The sequence below is a fragment of the Drosophila obscura genome, unplaced genomic scaffold, assembly GCF_018151105.1.
Source record: "Drosophila obscura isolate BZ-5 IFL unplaced genomic scaffold, ASM1815110v1 contig_4, whole genome shotgun sequence".
NCBI classification, from domain to species: Eukaryota; Metazoa; Arthropoda; class Insecta; order Diptera; family Drosophilidae; genus Drosophila; species Drosophila obscura.
In genome coordinates this window covers 6864584-6886986 of record NW_024542828.1, presented here as the reverse complement: position 1 = coordinate 6886986, position 22403 = coordinate 6864584, and the positions used below count along the sequence as shown (strand labels likewise).

At 41.4% G+C, this 22403-nt stretch overlaps 1 protein-coding gene across 1 annotated transcript; it reads left to right on the top strand.

Moving 5' to 3' along the window:
- Positions 1–18118: 18118 nt before the first annotated feature.
- Positions 18119–20553, top strand: LOC111065868 (fibroblast growth factor receptor homolog 1). Its single transcript, XM_041595096.1, has one exon. It carries the CDS (start codon positions 18219–18221, stop codon positions 20514–20516), a length of 2298 nt encoding a protein of 765 aa, XP_041451030.1. The 5' UTR covers positions 18119–18218; the 3' UTR covers positions 20517–20553.
- Positions 20554–22403: the final 1850 nt, after the last annotated feature.

The following is a 22403-nucleotide window of genomic DNA, read 5'->3' as shown; positions in this document are numbered from 1 at the left end:
ACCACATTGAAACTTCTCTAATAAAATCACTGATCTGCTCCCATTAGGCGTTGGAAGCAACAGCCAACACTTTTGCACCCTTAGCGAATATTCCCGTAGAGATTCTTTGTACAATTCACTTTCATTGAGCGAGTTGCAAGTCTCCCCAACTAGCGACTCAGCGCCGGCGCCGTTCGTCAATGGAGGATGATCGCTATCGCCTGAAATATGATCGCGCACATAATCAAGCCTAATCAGCGACTAACCCCCAACGCAGCAGCAGTCGAGCATGTATTTTCACGCCATTAAATTAGCCAAAGAATGCGGAATGGAAAATCCCAAACCCAAAGAAATAAAAGTAGAAAACTGCAACTAGTTTGCCAGAGCAATACAAAACGTGAATGCAACTCCTGAAGCAGCAGCCAGCGACAGCCGCGCACTACGATTCACTTTGTTTAATGGTCAGTCTTTGGTTCGGTTTGGTTTGTTGGAGAAGTCTCTCATTTTTGCCCTCAGCTACTTACAGACAATCAGCAAACGGAGAAGTCGGAGCTGCTGCTGCAGTCGGATGGAGATGGAGCTGCAATAATTTCACTCTGCTGTTATCCAGCATTAAAATTTGTCTCTGTGCTGCTGCAACGGCAGCCTCGAGGCCGTCGGCACTGCACACGCGCCACGGTTCCAGGGGGTTAGGGGTAGGGGTACGGGATTGAGAACGGGAACTGCAACTGCAACCGAAATGAGACCGGACTAGAATCTGTTTTTATTGATTGGTATTTTTGAGAGTGTAAAGGGTATGTTGGATTTTTGGAAATATATGCAACAGAAGGGGGAGTTTTTTTTTAAGGATCTTGAGCTAGAACAGGGCTTCGTTTGAGCGCCTTTAAATTGGAGAATATAAAGGAGAGGGTGCGCCAGTTTGGTTTATGGATTTCTGGAATGCTTGGACATATTTTGATATATTTTAAAACATTTCAAACCCTTTTTTCCAGTTCTAATGATCGAGAAAATAATTGTGGCATTGTAAATTTTAAGAATATAAATGACTAACAGTTTGTAGAATCATTAAATTTGTATTAGCCAACTGATACTACAATTTTTATATATGGGGAAACAATAACAGACGGATTAAGGAATAAGAAACAAATATGATATAATATAATATAAAAATATAATATATATGCCACCAAAAATGGAAAAAACTCCGCTGGAAAGTCTTTGCCATTTTCGTCTCGGATTTCTCCTTTCCTTTGCCAGAATGGGAATTTATTCTAGATTTGCTTAACCTCCCCACAGGGTAACTTCCAGTCGTAGTCCTAAACTTCAATCACCATTTGTACATCCACTCCAAGTGGCATTGCATGTGAAGATGCAGGCAGTAGAGCCATTCATTCATTCGTTCGGTTTGAATGCATTTTTGCTGTTTGTTATGTGCGCTTTGTCGCCGGCGGTAAAATGATGCTCAAAAGTGTTAATCAGGAAACTGTTGCGGAAAAACCAAAACGAAAACGAATAGAACTCCTCTTAGAGCAGAGCTAGAGATGTAAAGACCCCCTCCTATCGAGAGCTAGAGAGCTACAGGCAGACCCACTCCTCCGTCGCCATAGAGCTAGAGAGCTACAGACCCTTATAATGGCTCTACTTATGGGAATGGCGTCTGCCTTAGTTAACATTAACTTGTTGATTACCAGAGTAGAGTTGCTTCCTCTACAGAGAGGGAGTTGTAACAGCAGAGGGAGACTCTCACTTAATGTCTGTGGGTGAACAGGAGAATCATAAGCCCATTATCAGATTTATTGCCAGACTACTGTTTCAACGCCCACCCCACCAAAATGGGGTAATGGCTTGGATGATCATAAATCAGGATCAAATCGTGTATAATCGAGCAACAGAGCAAGATACAGAAAGTGAGAGAGAGAGAGAGAGGGAGAGCCAACAATTCAATTCAGCTGACAGTTTTACAGCTGCAGCAACATGGCCAGAAGGGGTCAAAACAAAAGCAAAGAGACAGCGAGAGCGAGAGCGAGAGAGAGATGCTAACCGCACCCCAAAACGACGATCTACCGCCGATCGAATAGGCGACACACTAAACTAGTTGGATTTCAATTAACAATAAAATTGAATCATAAATTGGGAACAAAAGGGCCACACGCAACCCGCAGCCAGAGAGAACCCAAAACCAGTGACGATTGTTATGATCGGTGGACCCCAACAACCAACAACCAGCAACATCAACATCGCTCGATGGATCGCTGGTGGTCCGCCAGAAATGAAAATTAAGTCAAGATAAAACCAGCGACAACAAGAGAGTAGGAAACGTTAGAAGAAATTGAATTATCAATGCGGCAAGGAAGGAAAGGGAGGAGGAGGAGGGGAACTGTGTCGCTGATCGTCGCTAAAGTTGTAACGATCATTGGAAGCGACACCTCGACAGCGCCGCACCATGGCCCCACAGTCCATCTCCATGGGCCATGTGTGTGGCATACTTTAATATGTCACATAAACTTGAACGCTGATTAGCACAACAAAGTCGGCGGTGGTGGTGGTGCATAACCCTCCTCTGCTGGGGGGTGGGGAGGCCACCGGTGTAGGATTAAGCCTTAAGTTCTCTCTCCACAGAGAGTGTATCTTATATAGATATAGATACATATGCATATAAATCAGTAGAGCCGCAAAGAGCAAAGCTCCCTCACTGGTCTATTGTTTACACCATTGTGCGTCAGCAGACATTTTGGTGGCATTAACTCATTTGATTTAAGTAGCAGGCAGAGCAGAGCCACAGTCATCTATCGAGGTTATGACAATACTTTAGATGACACTTTAGTTGCTTTAGTCGGTCGCTTAAGTTGATGTGGTGGCGGTAGAGTCAGTCGTGTTGGGGGGTCGTCGTCGTGTGCTAAAAGACCTCCCAATGTGGAGAAATTTTTTGGTATATAAATGAGCGAGCAAGCGGTGGAGTACTAGGGATAGAAGGGGGGCAGAAAATGGTTGGAAAATTATTAAGATATGGCATTAGGAATGTAAAATAGGGTTTGATTAGGAGTGCTATAGATTAGCAATGATAATAATAATAATTATGGATATTAAAAAATATTTATAAGTTATTTACGCTTAGATTTATAAATTTATTCCAATAGATTTTCTTGGAGATTAGATATTGTAAAAAGGATATTAATTTTTTTATTTTAATTTAAATAACTATATTTAATATTTCAAATAAATATATTTCATATTTAAAATAAATATATTTTATATTTCAAATAAAAAATATTTAATATGTTAAATAAATATATTAAATACTTAAAATAATTATTTTCATATTTAAATTATTTCTTTTAAAGTCTTTTAAATTAAATATGGGATGTATTAAAAATACTTTTAAATGCATTTATGTTTAAATTCAAAATAAATTCCATTTAATTTCACCAGAATATGTTTTGCATATAATAACAGAATATTTCATTTAATGATGGATGTGTTTCTTTTTTACTATGCTATTTTTTTGTGCACTGATAAAGTTTTCGAAAGGATTAATAGGGTGGTGGGGGGGTGGTGGCAATAAAACAATTAATTTGTGTATATCCCACCAAAGATCATACATATTTAATTTAGAAAAGACACACAGAGGATATCCTAATCAATCTTTAGTCAACCTCTAGCAAATTAGTAATGAAAACATCATTAGATTTCGATAAAAGTGAAACAAAATCTAATGAATATTTATTGATCAACTGCTGAGCTCACAACGAAAACCCCAAATGATTGTCTGCACAATTGAGGAAGTTTTTAGCGCGTTTCGACCACCTAAAGCTAGACAAAGTTGGTATTAATTTTTAATTGATCAATTATGTTTGGTTACAACAAAAACAGGGACAGAGAGGGAGAGAGAGAGGGGGCACAATAACAGCAATAACCCATGGAATAGTAGTAGCTGTAGGAAACCACAGCCCATACCGGGCAGAAAGTGGTACAGCTTAAGGAAAACATAACGCCATGTACCGCCTGTAGATGCCTGTTGCCTATTGCCTGTTGCCTGCCTGCCTGCTGATCATAATCGCAACGATTTAAGTGATTGCCATACCACAGCCAGGCAATGGGAATGGGTATTGGGGTGTATCTCTGGGGTTGGCTTTGGGGTTGGGGAGTGGGTGGAGTAGTCGTCGCTGCCTGGCTAGACATGAAATGCAAACGGTGGAATCGTGCCTCCTGCTGCACCTGTTTGTGTGTGGCACAGGGTCTCCTCCTTCGTCTCGCGGTAGCTTTTGTGGCCTTTTGGTGTGGTGTGAAAAGGCATTTGTTGTTTGATGATGATCACGATCAGCCGGAGAATGAACGCAAAAATAGGCGGTATATCTATTTTTTTATTTAATTAAAAGTTATTAGCAGCAGCAGCAGCAGCAGCGGCAGCATCCACACAGTAGCCTTTTGTGTTGAAAACGATCATTAAATAGCACTTTCGGATATAATTGTAAAGAACTGACAATGGGGCCTCCAAAGATGGTGGTGGCTGATCGGCGCCAATCAATCGGTTTTTGGTGGCTGATGATCTGATCGACATGTGTAAGCTGCATTTGGACAACTCATTTGATGGCTGGCAAACTCATTGCAAATGCCAAACACGTACAAACGTCGAACAAGCCGATCAACACCAGCAGCCAGCAGCCATCAGCCCAAAATGATCCTCAAGAGTGGCCAGAGAGCAAGAGATCGATCTCTGATCGCTTCTCTGATTAATTTCACTTGTTGCTGTTGTGTGTTGCCGTGTTGTTGTCGGCTATGCCTAGAAAATTGTTTCAATTAATTTAGTGATTAATCCCAGTACGTGATCGGTGTAACAAAAGGCAATGGCAGCGCCTGAAGAGCCGACCAACTGCATCATAAACTGTGCACAAAGATTAAGTGCACCTAAGTGGCCGTAACGTTCCGCGTTGCGTTTATAACTCATTCAGCGGAGAGCAACAACAACAAAAAGAGAGCAGCATAAAATAGGAATTACCCTAGAATGTGGCAGAATGACCCAATTTCCTTGACTCTTTTGAATCTTGGCCATAAAATCGAAACTTAATTTGGTGTTAATGCTGCCTGCCTGCACACAGCAAAAGGCGCTGCATTTTCTTTTTTTTTTTTTGTTGATTGGTATCCCATAAACGGGCATTGAGGAAATTATAAACGCATAAAAAAAATACGGCAAGTTGCCTGCATGCAAAAAGGATTGCAGAAAGAGAGAGAGAGACGGGAGAGACTCTAAGTGCGGCGGGGTTGGTCGGTCTTTTGGAGCAGCGGCGGTCTCAGGTGCACACACACACACACACACACACTCCACCAGGGCACCGTATGGCTATGGTTGTCATGCATATGCATTTGATTTATTAACCTTTCATAGCCATTCGTGTCGACAGCAACAACAAAAACAACAACAACAACAAACGATGCAAAATTAATGCGCACTGAAACGCCAAACATGCAACAAACAACAAACACACACACACACACAAGCCTTTAAGACCTGATCCACATTATATCCATATCCATTTGGAGGAGCCACAGACACAGCTACACAGAAAATGCCCAAAGCCAAAGTCCATGGTTATCCGCAATCCTTTCATGTGCTTTTTGTCGACATGTGTTTGATGCCAAAAACAGCGACGTTCTGCAGCAAACGAAAAAAAATCTGAAGCTGCAGCAGCGGGTTCTAAGCGGAGTGGCATGCCACGCCACCGCACACCACACACCACACACCACGCATGCGCGGCTGGCATGGCATGGCATGGCAGTTGGTGGTACAGTTATGTCAGCGACGTTTTTGGTAGGCTACGGCTGCTGCTGGCCGAAAAATGCCAGACAAACTGGCACTGGCACGCAGATCCCAGAAAGGTGGATTGGATGCCCTCCCTCGCTGCTCCTCTCCACGATCCCCCTCTCTCGCTCTCTGACAGCATCTGGTAATTGCGGGGGATACAAGATCAAATACGGTAGCCTTTTGTGGATTGGATCGCGAATCTCGCAACACAGACAACAATAAATTTGCGTGCCAACACTTTTTTTTTTTTTGGTTTTCGTATAGCGTACACTTTGTTGGGTTCGGATAAGGGTATGGGAACTATTTTATCAGGCTTAAGAGGAGCCATGGATGATCGTGGGAGATAAGTGGCAGCGAGAGAGAAAGATATATGATCTGTGTGGCAAGGATGAGATCAGTAAGGATCAGTAGAGTGGGAGAGTATTGATTGAAGCAGGTGAAAAGTGGAATTGGATGATACTTTGCGAGAATTGAAGATGATTGAAGAGGCTGAAGATCGATAGGAGGATGCAATTGGCATATTTGGCAGCGATATGGATGATAGTAAAATTATAATGAGATATAGTTGCATATAAGGGTTCCGTTAGCAGAGATTATTGATTCTGAAGTATCTTTTAAGACTTCAAATAACACCAATAAACTTTTTATGAACGTTATTGATGGAAAACCGCTTGAAAACCACATTTATGATGATTATATTATTATTATATATTATATTTATTATTATATTATATTATAACAAATCGAAAATGATCGTTACAAAAGGTATTATAGCTTCTAAAATACATCTTGTGACTTGACTTGCACAAATGTATTTATTTTAGTCGAAACAACTTGAATTAAACAAGTAAACAATTAAAGATAGATGCTATTTATCACATATCTGCAAAGTTAGTAGAAGAATCTTATTGGTAAAAGGAATTGCAGTGGAAATCCTATTAGCTTTTTGGTATATTTATAACTCGATTTTTAAGGAATTATTCATTCTAAATTAGGAACTATAAAAACATATGAAAATGCATCCCAAATTATGACTTAAATTTAAATTAAAGTTAAATTAAAGTAACAAATATTTAGGTTAGAAAGTGAGTAAAACAATTAATTGTTTATAATTATGGAATGAAAATAAACCAAAGTTCATCCAACATTTTATGTTTCAGAAATTAAATTTAAATTCAAATTAAATTAAATTAATGTTTTAGATTTAAGACCAAATCCACCGATTATGATATTTCAAGAGTAATATTCACCAAAAATAAATCCAATCTCCAAGATATCCACTTAAATCGAAACTTTAAAGAGCATTTACCATTCGTTTTGTATAATTTTGTTCCCGTTAACTCTTTTTTGTTGGCTGAGTTATGCGAACGCATTTGCATTGTGTGTAACCTGCCCGACATGCATGTATATGCAGCACCATCCATGCTTAGGCAGCCTGTAAAGCGAGATGCCGGCGTGTGTGGGAAATATTTGTTGAGCCATCGAGCGGCTGTCGTGGCTATGGCCAGGCCATGGCCAGTAGCCAGTCAACCAGTCAGCCAGCCAGCTAGCCAGATTGTACTCGACAGAATTCCCTGCCCCCCGCCCCACACAACAATCTGCCGTTTCAAGCCCCCCCCCCGCTTTGGTCTACCACGTGCAGTTATGATTTATGCGATATTCCTGCCTCCTCCTACTCCTCCTTGGGGATACTCCTCATCCTCCACCCTTTGGATATTCTCCCACCAAAGAGGAGGTTTTTGAGCTTTGAGGTGAGGCCCTCGTACCTCGTATGTTTCCAACGGCGTAAATTATATCGGGCTTAGCATAAATCGTCAATTACAGCACATGATTATTATTAGGGATTATGTGGACGTTGGGGCAGGGCACAAAAACAAAACAAAAAAACAAAAACAAAAATAAGCAAACTTGGGACACGCCCGCGCCAAGCCCAATCCGGCCAGAGGTCTGTTTTTAAACGCACTTTTAAGCGCCAGTTTTAGCCGTCTTTAAACCTCATTCTGCAGCAGAAGCATCAGCAGGGAACTGCTTTTAAATTATGGCCTAGACAGAGGAAGGGCCCGCAGCCCTTTTGGCTAGACCTGAAGGTGGAAACACACACACACAGCCTACAACTGATTCTCTGTGGGTTCTCTTGCTGCTGCTGCTGCTGGCCAAAACAGTAGCCAGAACAGAGCCTTCAAATCGTAGATCGTGTATCTAATACAATTAATACACCTTTCATTAGAGTTATGTGCCGACGAACGGACTCCTACAATCGATTCGAAATGCTATGAGAGATTTTCTTTTTGTTTTTTGTGTGTGTTTCGTAGATCTTGAAGCTGCTTAAGATACATAGATACGCAGCTACATAGATGCATCTCTGCACAGGCACACACACACAATATAAATCAATCAGAGGCATACAAGTTCATTGACAGCTCGCACAGCTTGCATGGGGCAAGGCAAGGCAAGCCTCCAGCTCCAGAGAGACTTACACCATGATCCATGGATCCCATCCTCAGCTGGGGCCTGGCCAAGAGCCAGAAAAAAAATACAAAACAAAAATAACCAACCAACCCGCCTGTCAAATTGCCGGACCACATTGTAAGTTATGATTAGCTCACGCGCTTAAAGATTTAAGACCGGAAATGCTAAGGAGAGTGAGACACACAGACAGAGACAGAGACAGCGAGAGAGATCTGTCGGTAGGAGAGTTGCAGCAGCAGCAGCAGCAGCGGTACAGAGCCAATAATTCAAATTCGAATACTATTTTTGAGTGATTTGAAATGTGATTTGAGTTTTGTGCTTGTGCCTGTGCCTTGTGTCTTGAGGGTTTTGGTCTGTCTCTGGTTATTGGATTTTCATTCGTTTTTCCTACTTCCACACCCGCATAATATTTTTTTTTTTTTTTTTGCCAGCAGCAGCCCACTCTCTGCCGTAACTCCACTTTTTTTTTTTGAGATCGATGCCATGCATAGATTTTTTTTTGCATAAATTATGGCAAATACATCTTGGGGATGATCTAGCGATGTGTTCGTTTTTTTTTTTTCAGTCGCTCCAAAAAAAAAAAAAAAAGGAGCAGAAGTAAAATTTCTCATTGGCATATTTCGCATATAATTGGCTATAAAAATTCATGTTAATGTGCAATTAATCATATTAGCAATTAACTTTATGCTGTTTGGCTGGCTCTGCACGAGATCTCTCTCTCTCTCGTGTCTCCAAAAGCCGTTCGGTCGGTACGCAGCCCGAAACCCACTTGGTAGCCCGTGTAGCTGGCAAGGAGCTCCAGACTCCAGTCTGTGGCTTTTTGAGCCAATTTTCCCCAATATTTATTTCTATGTTCGAAACGCTAACAACTTGGCGTTTCGTTTCGGTTGCTGGCCAAATTGAAAACCCATACGGAAGCTCACAGACAAGAGTCCAGAAGTACGCAGAAAGGAGATGGAGGTTCTAGCCAGAAATGCATAAAATTTAAGTATTATGACCATACCACTGCTGCTGCTGCTGTAGTTGTCTCTCTGCTTGGTCTTTGGCTTTACGAGGTTGTTAACTGTTGAAACTATTCTAACCATTCATTGGGTTACTCCTCCTAACCCATCGGCCCGTGCTTGGGTCGGGGGGAGGTGGCCCATCAATTAATCAGTCAAGCGTAACGCCATTTGGCACAAAACGGGCCTCCAACTGGAAACCAACCACAATTGCCAGTCAATAATCGTTAATTGTTTTCGATTTTTGAGTCCCATTGTTTGGCAACCCTTTTTCCCTCTTTTTTCCTGCGGAGCAGAAGAAACGTTAAACGATGCCATTGTCTTTGGGGCACACACAGCGTGTGTGCTTTGATGGGCACCTCTACCGAGAGACACAGAGAAATTGTCATTCATTAGAGAGTCTTTCTTCTCTTCAAACTATTCTCTGTTGGGCAACTGGCTACTGGATATCATTTGGCATTTAAGTAGCAGCCATAATTAATAACTGCTAACTTACTTAGCGCTGTATTGTGCCAGCTAATGAATCAATTTTATCGCTGTAATGAAGCGTAAAGAAACGATTAAATATTGTTTTTTTTTCTTTTCTTTGGTATTTTTGGTAGCAAAGCGTAGAAGTTAAGACTTTTCTGTGCATAAATTTGACAATTTGTGACGAATTTTTAGTTGGATTTGAGCCTCAAACTAATATTAGAAACTAATTTTAATGAGTGGAACTAAATTTTCGATTTAGTATGAGTGTGCACAAGAATTAAAAGAGGGGATACGAAAAGAAACATGACAAAAATGGTATATCAAATGGATAGAAAATAAATATTTTACGAAGCAAAAACGATTATTATAAAAATAATCTATGGAAATTATAGAAAAAAAAGTTCAGCATTATTCACAGTAAACAGATATTGGGTTTCATTTGTATAGAAACAATAATCAATTTTAAATACGATACGAAAACGATACCAAGTGCCAAAATGATGTAAAGTTGAACAGAAAAAGTCAACAGTGCGGGGGGAACTTTGATTGAAATTGAGCTTAAATGGCATACATAGAAGAAAAATTTGTATATAAAAAAAGTGTAACAAAAGATCCCATATTCGTACGAGTACTTATAGAAATTATGTCTTAAAAGAAATATATTGTAGGATTTTTGAGACATCACTATTTATCATTTAGCGGGTTCCTTATGAAATTAATAAAATATTAGCATTTTTCTAAACATCAGGAGAATATTTTTATGATATTTAGTATACCTTTGAAATTACATTAATAATCGTTTGAAATATTACAGCGATTTGATGGATTAGATGGGGATTGGTATTCTGTAGTATATCCCTTATTTTGACATTATTTGATGCAATGTGCCACATGGATTACGTATGGATTAAAATAGGTAAATCATAAAAAATCTGTGATATATGTTCATTCCAATGTATCAAAATGTAGATTAGTTGGAGCCCGTTCCACTTAAGGTAACATAGCTCTCTTACCCCTCATAATTATATGCATGTTTTCTTTAACGTTTGCCGCACAAAACTATGCAACAAACTGGGGCACAGCCGGCAGCTGCGGCTGGTGACTGAGCCATTTTCATTTAACTCAATTGCATGAATATAGAACGAGAGCAGACGAGACGGGCCACGCCACTCAATTACACATTTCACTTTCCAAGGGAAGGCCAGGCCCAGGCCCAGGCTGCCACTCAGAAGACACACCAGCAGCCGCAGCAGCAGCAGCAGCCCCTGTGCCCTCGGATCCCAGATCCCAGATCCCACACCCTGTAGTGCCTCCCTGCCACTCTCTCTCTTTTTCTTTCTCTCACTCTTTCTCTGTCACTCTCTTTTGGTGGGGGTTATACAATGTGTTTTTGTTCAGTTTTTGTATTTTGCTTATGCGGCAGCCAGCCGCAAAAATACATTGAAGAGATCTGTGTTTTCCAGATGATGATGATGATGATGCTGATGGGGGAATGAATTCCGTTTCATTTGTGTTCCCTCATTTAATTGAAGAGATTTATTTTCGCAGGCAGGCAGCCAGCCAGCCAGCAGGCATACCGCGTTTTCAGTTTTTCAGTTGCGATCGGACTGCGTGCCTTTACAGATCGGAAACAGCCAGAATCCGAATAAAACAACGGAACTACATACAACGGCAACTACTATCAATCGATCGGAGAAAAAATAACAAAGCGTTCAATAAGTGTTCTTAATATTTATTGAAAATTCCATACAGTTCTTTGTGTTTATACTACCAAAAAAAACAAAAAAAAACAAAAACAAAAACCAAGAGATACAAAAGTGCGACTGAAAATTACTTGAGTATTTCAAGAATTTTAAGTGGAAACATTCCCCCCAAGAATTCTGTGCGTGTGTTTCTCAATTGTGTGTGTGTGTGTGAGTGGTGAAACATTTACAATAATTTTCCGTAGAAAAAACGACACTTTGGTTGGCCACAGCAAACTATTTGGCAAGACAGCTTTTCTTTGTTTTGGAAAAACGAAAAGAAACAACACATGTGAGGTAAGTTTTTAAAAATATACACTACCCTATACACCCCTGCCTATATGTAGTGCATGTTGTTTTTGCTTTTGTTTTTTTTTTTTTTTGCGTAATTGCGCAAATTATTTGTTTGGTCTACTTTTTGATTGACCGAAACGAACGGTACAGCAATTTGACTTTTCACCCAAAGGCCAAAAATCAGTAGAAAAACAGAAACAAAACTATTCTATAGTTTCTGTTGTAGTTCTGTTTACCCCCATAGAGAGAGACCCATGATTGGTGCCGTTTATGGCTCTGTCTGTCTGTCTGTCAGTCGTTCAATTATCATAGACTACTGGCTGGCGGTTGTACCCTATAGACTGAATGGATAGATAGTTTGTTCTGTGGTTAACCCCAGCCGTACATAAATTTCTAGTACTGCGTACTGTTATGGTTCTATGCCCAAATTGAAAGCAAACATCAGGGGCCAGTGGCCAGTGCTTTCCCATTCTAATTTATTAAGTTATTTATTTGTTTTTACAACAGATTGGGTACAGAGAGCACTGTGTACTAGGCATCATAATTTAGTTTTGCTGCCTATGTGTGTTTGTGTGTCTGTCTGTGTTTTTTTTCCCATGAAATCTCTTTGCCATCTTTCCATTATTCTCTGTTTATCAACATTTCATATAGAGAACATTATGAACCATGCAATATTTAGCCGCATAAACAAACAAATTTCAAACTTGTTCTAAATCCAAAACTGATGTACGTTCTATGTACATGTGTGTCTGTCTATATCTATATATATATTTTGTATATATTTATCTTATATTTGTAGAGCTTTACCATGCCCCCACGTTCTCTACTGTTCCTTGCTGCTTGGGCTTCTGTTTTGTTGCCTTTGGCAGTCACTCAATTCTTTCGCTCATCGCTCATCTCATTCGGGGTTGCCTCTGCTCTGAGAGATCTGTTCCATGTCGATTGTATGTAGTACTCTGCTGAATGATCATTAGGGTTAAGTTTGTTTAGCTAATTGTATGGCTAATTCCCGCTTATTGTTTCGATCTTGGCTGCAAGTTTATGCTGAAAAGATCTTAAGGGAAATTATATGGAAAATACTATATAAAGGAAATACGGAGAATAACATTTTTTGATTAGTTGATGCCTAAAATGTAATCAATAATGGCTTATAGCCACGTGTGGACTTTTTCAAAATGTAATCGAATAATTTGCAATAATAAATACGTGATCTTTATGAGTTTTTCTGTGCAATTCAAGCGATCAGTTTGAATAATGCGCTTAATATTTGTTATATTTCGCTATATCCGCATTTGATTATATTTATCTAGCAATCAATTTAATTACAAGAAGGTCTGAAGGTTGCAATAATAAATTTGTGTATTCCTTCGATTTTCATGCATTTTTTTTTTTTAATTTTTCTTTTATTTATTTTATTCCATACACTCTGTGATCCCTATCGATCTAGTAGAACCTTTCGGCATACTTTGATCTGCCATTTTCGCTGCCTGCTGCACCGCCCTGCCGTCTGCCTCCTGGCTGTCTCTCTCACCTTCTCGTGATGTCTTCAACCTTCGCGCTGTCACGTACTCGCCACTCGTACGTACTCTCTGGGCATATGAACCCATTCAAAATTACAGACTCGTGCCGGTCTCCACACCACATATATCTGTGGCATGAAGGGGGTTGCCTATCAAGTGCGTCCGCACAGCGGCAAGTGGAAGTGGCAACCATTGGGTTTGGCGAGGAGAGGGTGCACCACCCACAAAGGCAAACCTATGGCTAAAGTGTGTGTGTGTACCCCCCATCCAAACGATTCTCTGATGGATTATTTGTTGTGTTTTGTATATTTATTTTGCACCGAAAATTATTGCAAATATTTTCGCGTGTGTGTTTATTTTTTTGGGGAATTTTAACCGCCGCTGGACAGGAAATATACTAAGGAAAATTTTTGTGTGTGTTTTTCGGGGTTATTTCAATGCAGGTGAAGGTCAGCCCGTTCGCAAGGGAAAACTTTCTGATTTTTCGGCAGTTTTACTGGAAATCCAAGTTTTTGGTTAACCCCTTCGTGAGTTTTGGTGTTCGTTTTTCCTCGGGTTTTTTTCATGTACATTAAGAATCAATTTTGGTTTGTCGCGCCCTTCCGCCATTTCGAGCAGGAGGAGGAGGAGGAGGATGTCTGTGCAACACATGTGTGTGGTGGCACGAACTTAGGTAGAATGGTTGCCCCCGACCGTTGCTGCTGCTGATGATGATGATGTGCCCACATGTTGGATGGGTGAATGCGAGACTGCGTCTGCGTCTGGGTTTTGGGTCTGTTGCTGTTGCTGCTGCTGCAGTCAACAATAGTTGCAACCCGAAACAATATTTGCCCTTGTGCGCGACGCACTGTGTAGGCGTGGCCAGAGGGCGCGGGCAGAGAAGGCCACATAAAACAGGGACAGAATCGTAAGAACACAACTGCGTTTTTGTTGTTTTTAATTTCTTTAATTTTTTCGTTGCGCCGCCAGATGTGGGCTGTGGAAAAAGATCAGCCTGCCAGCCAGCAGCCGGAGCAGCGCACACACTGAGAGACCAGCAACTGTGTCTGTTTTAATTAAGCGTCAGAGAGAGAGAGAGAGAGAGAGAGACAGATACAGACAGACGGTAGACGGTGCTGGGCAGTGAGAGTGTGTAGTGGTGGGGAGACGGCGGGGGAGACACACAGATCGAGGCATATGTGAAAAATTAAGGCAAGGCGACCGTTGAAAGCGAAAAGAGGCACAGGCAAAGGCACACAAAAAAAAAAGATGCGGGAAGCAAAAGGCAACGACCAACAAAATAAAACATGTACCCCTGGTAGGGGGGTGGGTGGTGACCTCTAAGGGACGAAGCTTTTGCTACCCTGGAAAGAGTAGTGGAAGGAAGTTAACATGGGAGCACATACATATAATAAATACATAAATAAATATATTCATTCGATTTGGTTCAGATTTAGGTTTATGTATGAAGGTTTTCCTTAGGAAAAAGTTTAAATTGAATGAACTTTGTCAAAGGATAATTTCCTATTATAATGTTGTATAAATTTTGCAATCGATTTGACTGAAATGGCGAAGCTGTGAAGTTTTTCTCCACAAAATCCTTCGCCTCTTACCTACCCCCTATCACTGACGCAGCATACCCTTCAGCGTTCCCTTTCGATTGCTGGGTATCGCAACAAAGTGCAGGCATTGGAAATATAACGGCAAAAGTGGAAGCCCACACACACACAACACACACGCGCGAACAAGCACTCGAGAGAGAGAGAGAGAGAGGGCCCACTAAATTGAGTTGTTCTGTCTCGACGCCGGCGCATTGAATAGGACAATACGAGTGGGAGCGAGAGAGAGCGAGGCACATCCATAGAGAGCGCGCGTAGGAGACAACGCAGGGAGAGAGCGAGAGAGAAACCGTATGATCATTTGAGAATCGGAACTGAAATGAAATTGGCATTGGGCACATAAACAAGCACATCGTTTTCAGTCCAACGGACTACGCAGCGCTATTTGGAACAGTCTTCTTTTCGATTGCGATTGCGAGTCTCTGTAAACGCGAAAAATAAAATAAAATAAAATTACTTCTCCCCCAATAGAGAAACGGAGATACGTGGGGATACAGTGAGCGAAACGATGTGAGTGAGGGGGAGAACTGTGCAAAAAATAGAATAGAGGGGAAACATTAAACAGTAGGTGCTGTGCTGTGCTGTATGCCATTCAAATATGTACATTATGTACATGTACATCCATCTGTACATGCAGCTGTAGGTGCCACCCAGCGCCTTATGCTCCACACGCTGCACGCTAAAAGTACACCTTTCAATATACAGTGCAGCTTCGTAGTGAGTGAACTAATTAAAGTTTTTAGAGTGAAAGTTTCTGTGAGAATAGTTATTTTTATTATTTTCTTTTAGGCAGTGCAACCTCGGAGTAGTGAATTATACAGATGTACATATGTATGTGTATGTATATGTAATTAAAAGGAATGTATCCGCAGCTTTTTCTTAGGGGATTGCTTAATAGTTTTCTACTCAATGAGGTGACGCTTTTTATGTTTATTGGATATGTACTATGGATATCGTTAATAACCATAACAAAAAGTAATACATCCTCTTAAAATTTGTATTTGTAAAATTAAAAATAATCTTTCGTTTAAAAAATGGTTCAACAAATTTGACATCTCAAATTTTAAAAACGTTTAAAAAAAATGTCACTGCAACAATTTAAAAACTAATCAATCGTTTGATGAGCCTGCTGTTATTTAGGTTTGAAAATCCCTGATAATATTCTTCGAATAATTTAAACCCTTCAGCAACAACTACAATTTAAACTTAAATTCTTTTCGTGTTGTTCAGAACTTTAAATTCCAGCCCTGAAGAGCTCTATAATTTTAGAGAATTCGATGTACAAATATTAGCAATTTCTCGTTCCTTTTAATGCTCCTTAGACCCAACATCATTTCCTATGTCGAGCAAGCACCGGGAAAATATCATATAAAAAACTGCCTAGAAAATCGTTTCACTCGCTGCCCCCAAAAAGGTGCTCATTTGCAGTCAACATTTAATGGCCTTTAATAAAAGAAAAAATGATAGTATTTGCTGGCTGGCACTCTTTAATGTCCACTGTCATAAAAAGCTATTTTCAAAATCGATAAAATATTCAACGAAAGTCAAAATGAAATGAAATGAAAAATCTCAACTTGTGAGCTCATTCCGCGGGCGTGGAATGGGATGGACAATCGTTTGCAATTTGCGAGTATGGCACGCGCTGAACCCCAATCAGAGAATTATACAGAGCGGGAGAGAGAGAGAGTGGGAGAGAGAGGATCGAGTGGCGGGACAAGTTACCGGATATGTGCGCGACATTTTAATTAAGTTCACCAAATGGAAATGGCCTTTAATCAAGTCAAGTCCAAAAAAAAGCAGAGATTTATACATTGCAAATTTGTTGAGAAAAAAATATAAAGAAGAATATTTTGTTTGTTGTTGCCTCAAAGCGAGAACAGAACTTTCGCTTGTAAACAAATTTTGAAAGGAAATTCATTCAAACGTAGAAAACAGCAAACGGATGTGCCAGCTACTGTTGAATGCACAGATACATTTCCCTTTCCGATAGATTTCCCTTTCCGAGATACATTCGGCTTTATTTCCGCTTGGCTTTTTGGCATATGTACACAAATTTATGTTTTTGGCTGCTAATTGGGTGAAAAGTTTGTATAGATCTTCCAGATATGAAAGACCGATTGCTTTGCGGGTTCTAGAAACTTCGCTGAACGATAATTGAATGATCTTTCAACGTTCCAGGAACGATCTGCTAGCGATTCCATTACAGTAACGACCATTAACGAGCCAAGAATGGTCTTGGAACAATCTTTGAAACCTTTTTTTAGCGTTGCAAAAATTAACAGACTTCTAAAATTAATTCTTCAACGATCTAAAAGCAATTGTCAGCTATCAGATAACTCTTTAACTATCCTAGCACTAACAGAAAATTGTATTTAAACTGAAAATCTCAACCAGTTCCGCTTGAAAGTTTTTTAATAATATTTTTAAGCAACCCTAAACCAAAAGAAATACCATCAAAAATGAGTAAAAACACTAAAAAATTCCCCCTAAATTATAAACCCTATTATTTTGACCGCAAGTGTATGCCGCGGTGTTGCATGTAAAATACCTTAGCGCTCCCCAGCCGGAAATGAACATAAATCTAATCGAATGCATTCTTCCAGGTGTTGCAGCCAGCAGTCACATCAAACGGCGAAGCATCTTGCCCGGCAGCTGCTGAATGATCTATGAACTTGTAGTATCTGTATCTTGTGTCTTGTATCTGCCTGTGTGTGTGTGTTTGTGTGCGCCCACGCATTTGGGAGCTCACTTTTGGTGACAAGATGGCTGCCATAAATCCATCAACTCACTGAGTAAATCACACATCGCACCAAGCCAAAACAATAATTAAAAGGCATATAAATACGATACATATATCGAAGAGTAGGATTTCCGTTACGCCCCGACAAAAGGTGGATCATCAAGTGAAGGAGGATCATCATCATCATCATCGAGAGAGAGAGAGAGAGTGAGACAACGAGAGAGTGATCACTTCAAAGAAGGCGCCAAAAACACATGTTGGGGTGCGCCCCTTAAAGAGAAGGCAACTGTTGTTATATCCATAATAAATTAGAAAAACTAGAAGATCACTGATCTTCTTCCGGAGAGAGAGCGTAAAAAGAGCGGCAGAGCAGAGCACATCCAGATCAGATGCTGAAGGCAGAACCCCCAAGCTAAAGTGGATTTCCGGTGAATAAAAAACACATGCGACAAACTCCAACAACATCAGAATCGGAATCGGAGTCGGAGTCAGAGTCGCAGTTGCAGTTGCAGTTGCAGTTGTCTGCTATCGGCTACCCCTTGGCTGTTGGTTGCGAGTGGCACTTAGGAGGGTGCACACGATACAAAAAGTTACAAAAATAAATATGCTAAAAATGGATATGTGCAGTGGCGGGAGTGGCATCAACAACAGCAGCAACAGTAGCAGCAGCAACAGTAGCAGCAGACGGCAGCCGCGCCACAACAGTCACTCGAAGATCATGATGTGGAAAAGACTTGTCTGGGCTGTGATGCTTTCACTAGTTCTAATGACACCGCTACAAATCACCGCTAGACGCTCACCTGCCAGCTCCCAAGAGCTGCTCAAGGACTACGATAATGTGGCAGCTAGCAATCGACAGAGGATGCCACCATCACCACCAGCACCAGCATCAAACAATCCAACAGATAACAATCCAACGGAGGAAAACAATGGCGAAGAGGATGACAAATCCATAGTGGCAGAGAGCCCCAAGGCGGCACAAAAACAACCCTACTGGAAGAACCTGAATAAGATGGTTTCACTGCAGACCAAGCCATCGGGTTCGCTGCTCACTCTGAGCTGTCCAGCCTTGGGCAGTCCCGAACTGAAGCTCAAATGGTATCGCAACGATACGAGCGAGTGGTCGAGGAGCTATGGTAATCTCAAGAAGATACGTTGGACGCTCACCATGGAGGATCTGGTGCCGGACGATTCGGGCATTTACACGTGCGAAGTGTGCAACGATTTGGGCTGCATCAGTCATGCCACAAAATTGATAGTCAGCGATCGTGTGAATCACAAGCCCATACTGATGACGGGTCCAGCGAATCTAACGCTCCTCATCAATGGCAGTGGCCACATGAACTGCAAGTATCTGTCGGATTTGACAAGCAAAAAGGCCTGGATCTTTGTGCCCTGCCAGGGCGTGACAAACTGTTCGAATAATCGCACCATATATGCCCACGATCTGGATCGGTTGGATTTTGTGAATGTCACCATGGAGCAGGAGGGCTGGTACACGTGCATCGAGAGCAACAGTCTGGGCCAATCGAATAGCACCGCCTATTTGCGTGTGGTGCGGAGCCTGCATCTGCTGGAGGCGGGCATGGCCAGTGGCATGATGCGTAACAATGGCATGGTGGTCATTGTCATCATTGTGATTGGGCTGCTCATTCTCATGTGCTTCTTCTTTGGCTACTATGCCGTGCGCAAGATGAAGCACGAGAAGCTGCTCAAGCAACGCATCGAAACGGTGCATCAGTGGACCAAAAAGGTGATCATCTTCAAGCCCGAGGGTGGCGGCGATTCCAGCGGCTCCATGGACACCATGATCATGCCCGTGGTGAAGATACAGAAGCAGCGCACCACAGTCCTGCAAAGCGGCAACGAACCGGCGCCCTTCAACGAGTACGAATTTCCGCTCGACTCCAACTGGGAGCTGCCGCGTGGACAACTGGTGCTGGGCGCCACACTGGGCGAGGGCGCCTTTGGCCGTGTGGTCATGGCCGAGGTCAACAGTGCCATTGTCGCGGTCAAAATGGTCAAGGAGGGACACACCGACGATGATATTGCCAGCCTGGTGAGGGAAATGGAGGTAATGAAGATCATTGGCCGTCACATCAACATCATCAATCTGCTGGGTTGCTGCAGCCAGAGCGGTCCGCTTTATGTCATTGTCGAATATGCACCGCATGGCAATCTCAAGGATTTCCTCTACAAGAATCGACCCTTTGGACGGGAGCAGGGCGACAGCTCACAGCCACCGCCATCGCCGCCGGCGCACATCATCACCGAAAAGGATCTGATCAAGTTTGCCCATCAAATTGCACGTGGCATGGACTACCTGGCCTCGCGGCGTTGCATTCATCGCGATCTGGCCGCACGCAATGTACTCGTCAGCGATGATTATGTGCTGAAGATCGCGGACTTTGGCCTGGCCAGAGACATCCAGAGCACGGAATACTATCGCAAAAACACCAATGGACGGCTGCCCATCAAGTGGATGGCACCCGAATCGCTGCAGGAGAAGTTCTACGACTCGAAGAGCGATGTCTGGTCGTACGGCATTTTGTTGTGGGAAATTATGACCTTCGGGGCACAGCCCTATCCCACCATAATGTCTGCGGAGGAGCTCTACAGCTATTTGATGTCCGGCCAGCGTATGGAGAAGCCCGCCAAATGCTCGATGAACATTTACATTCTGATGCGACAGTGTTGGCATTTCAATGCCGATGATCGACCGCCCTTTACGGAAATTGTGGAGTACATGGATAAGCTGCTGCAGGCCAAAGAGGATTATCTGGATGTGGATATTGCCAATTTGGATACACCACCCTCGACCAGCGATGAGGAGGAAGATGAATCGGATGCTGAGCAAATGTTGCGATATCATTACGTTAAGAGAACACAAAACGATCATTGAAACGCCATAAGAACGATCTGTAAAGGATCTTTGAACACTGAATCTTTTATTTGAAATGATTTTTAAACGATCTTTTGAAATGATAATACTGTATATAACTCGCCTATAAGTATGTAAATCTATTTAAATAACGCATCCAAAATTGCACCAAAGGCGTAAACCAAAAAGCAACACGAATTTATTATTAGAATTAGTTGATAGCATACCTTAAAATGTACTTTACTTTATATATTATATATATATATATAGAATGATCCAAATTGCAAAAGGGACATGCAGCAGTGCACCTCGGTTGAGCTGCTTTCTTTAGGATTTTAAGTTTTATCCTTAAGGCAATCGGTTGTATTTTTTCTGTCTGTTGTATTTCTATTCTGTACTGATCTTTGTAGTATTCTGCAGTTTTATACTTGCTACTAAATGTTAAATGTATGTTTAACTTTAAGTTTAGAGCGCTGCATGCCCCCCACACACACACACACCCAAAAAGTGCCTTATGAAACAAATAAATGTTGTACGTATCTGTATCTATATCTGTAGCTGTATCTATGCACCCACCAATCTCACAGACAACAACAACGACGACGACGACGACGAGATCATGACGTCTCAATTTGGGAAAATCTGTGAAAAAGCAAAACAAAACAACAACAAAAAAGAACACTCGATTTGAACCGCACGAGGCACGCGCGTCACTAAACGGAAAAATGATGAATGGAACGGCCTGCGGTCCACTCTTTTTTTTTTTACCCCCCTCCCCAACAAAACACGCTGCCTGTTGCCGAGGTGTGGATGGGGTCGGTGTTTGGGGTCTCTGGTCTCGGGTCTCTGGGGGTCGCAGCGGTGGCGGCGGCTCGTTTGTTGACGCGCTAAATGCCAAGAGCGTCGTCGGAGTCGGTTTGGAGTCCGCTGCCTGCCTGGCGATGCAATTAGACGATAATACAAGCGCTGAGGCTTATGGCCAAAGAAATATAAGTCTATAAAGTATTGTAATTGCAGCGAGATTTGTGGCAAATTTTGTTTTTGTTTTTGCGTTTTTGGTGGGGGAGCAAACCTATTTGCAAAGCGTCTGCCGGCAGGCAAATGTTGGCCGAGTTAGTTAGATCTCTCTCTGTGGCTTAAACGATTGCAACATTGTGTGGTTATGAGGCATGACCATTGGGGCATATTTAAATTAAACATTAACGTACTTACAGGTTCACCGAAATGTTTGGCGCTAAAGTTCACAGGGTAATGGCTGTGATTACGAGCACTAAATGGTTGGGAGAAGTGTCGGATCTTTAGGGCTTACGGTTATTTATTTCCATTCGATCGATTTGTTAGACTATCTATTATTTTTAGTATTATGAAGGATTTAGGATATAATTAAGTGAATATTGGTAGATCATTTTGGGATTTTCTTTTTGTCTTTGTATATTTTTTCTCGCTCAGAAATCATTTTAGTTTCGAGCAAAGATTGTGAGTATTCAGGAGATGCCTTTACTGATCTTTCTCTCATATATTGATCCGCGTAATGAACGCCCTTAAATGTGTCTTTGAAGACGCATAATAAAAGCATTTTTTCTGCCCAAAAATATTTCATTTATCTTTGCTCCAAAAATTCATATTAAAACATATTTTTTCTATATATACTTTGTTATATGTTTTCATGTTGTTTAATGCTCTGTTATTGTTTTAGAATTTAAAACTCCAACCCAATTAAAAAACTCCAACCATATCGAATTATTCAAGCAACAACAACAAAATGTACCCCTTGCAGCTTTCATCTTTCTTGGACATTTATTTTCCAATGACCCACTGGATTACACGACACAATTTTCATCGCTTTCCATGTGGAGATCCATTAATTATGCAGCATTAGACGACAGACGACCCATCGAAGTTCGCCAA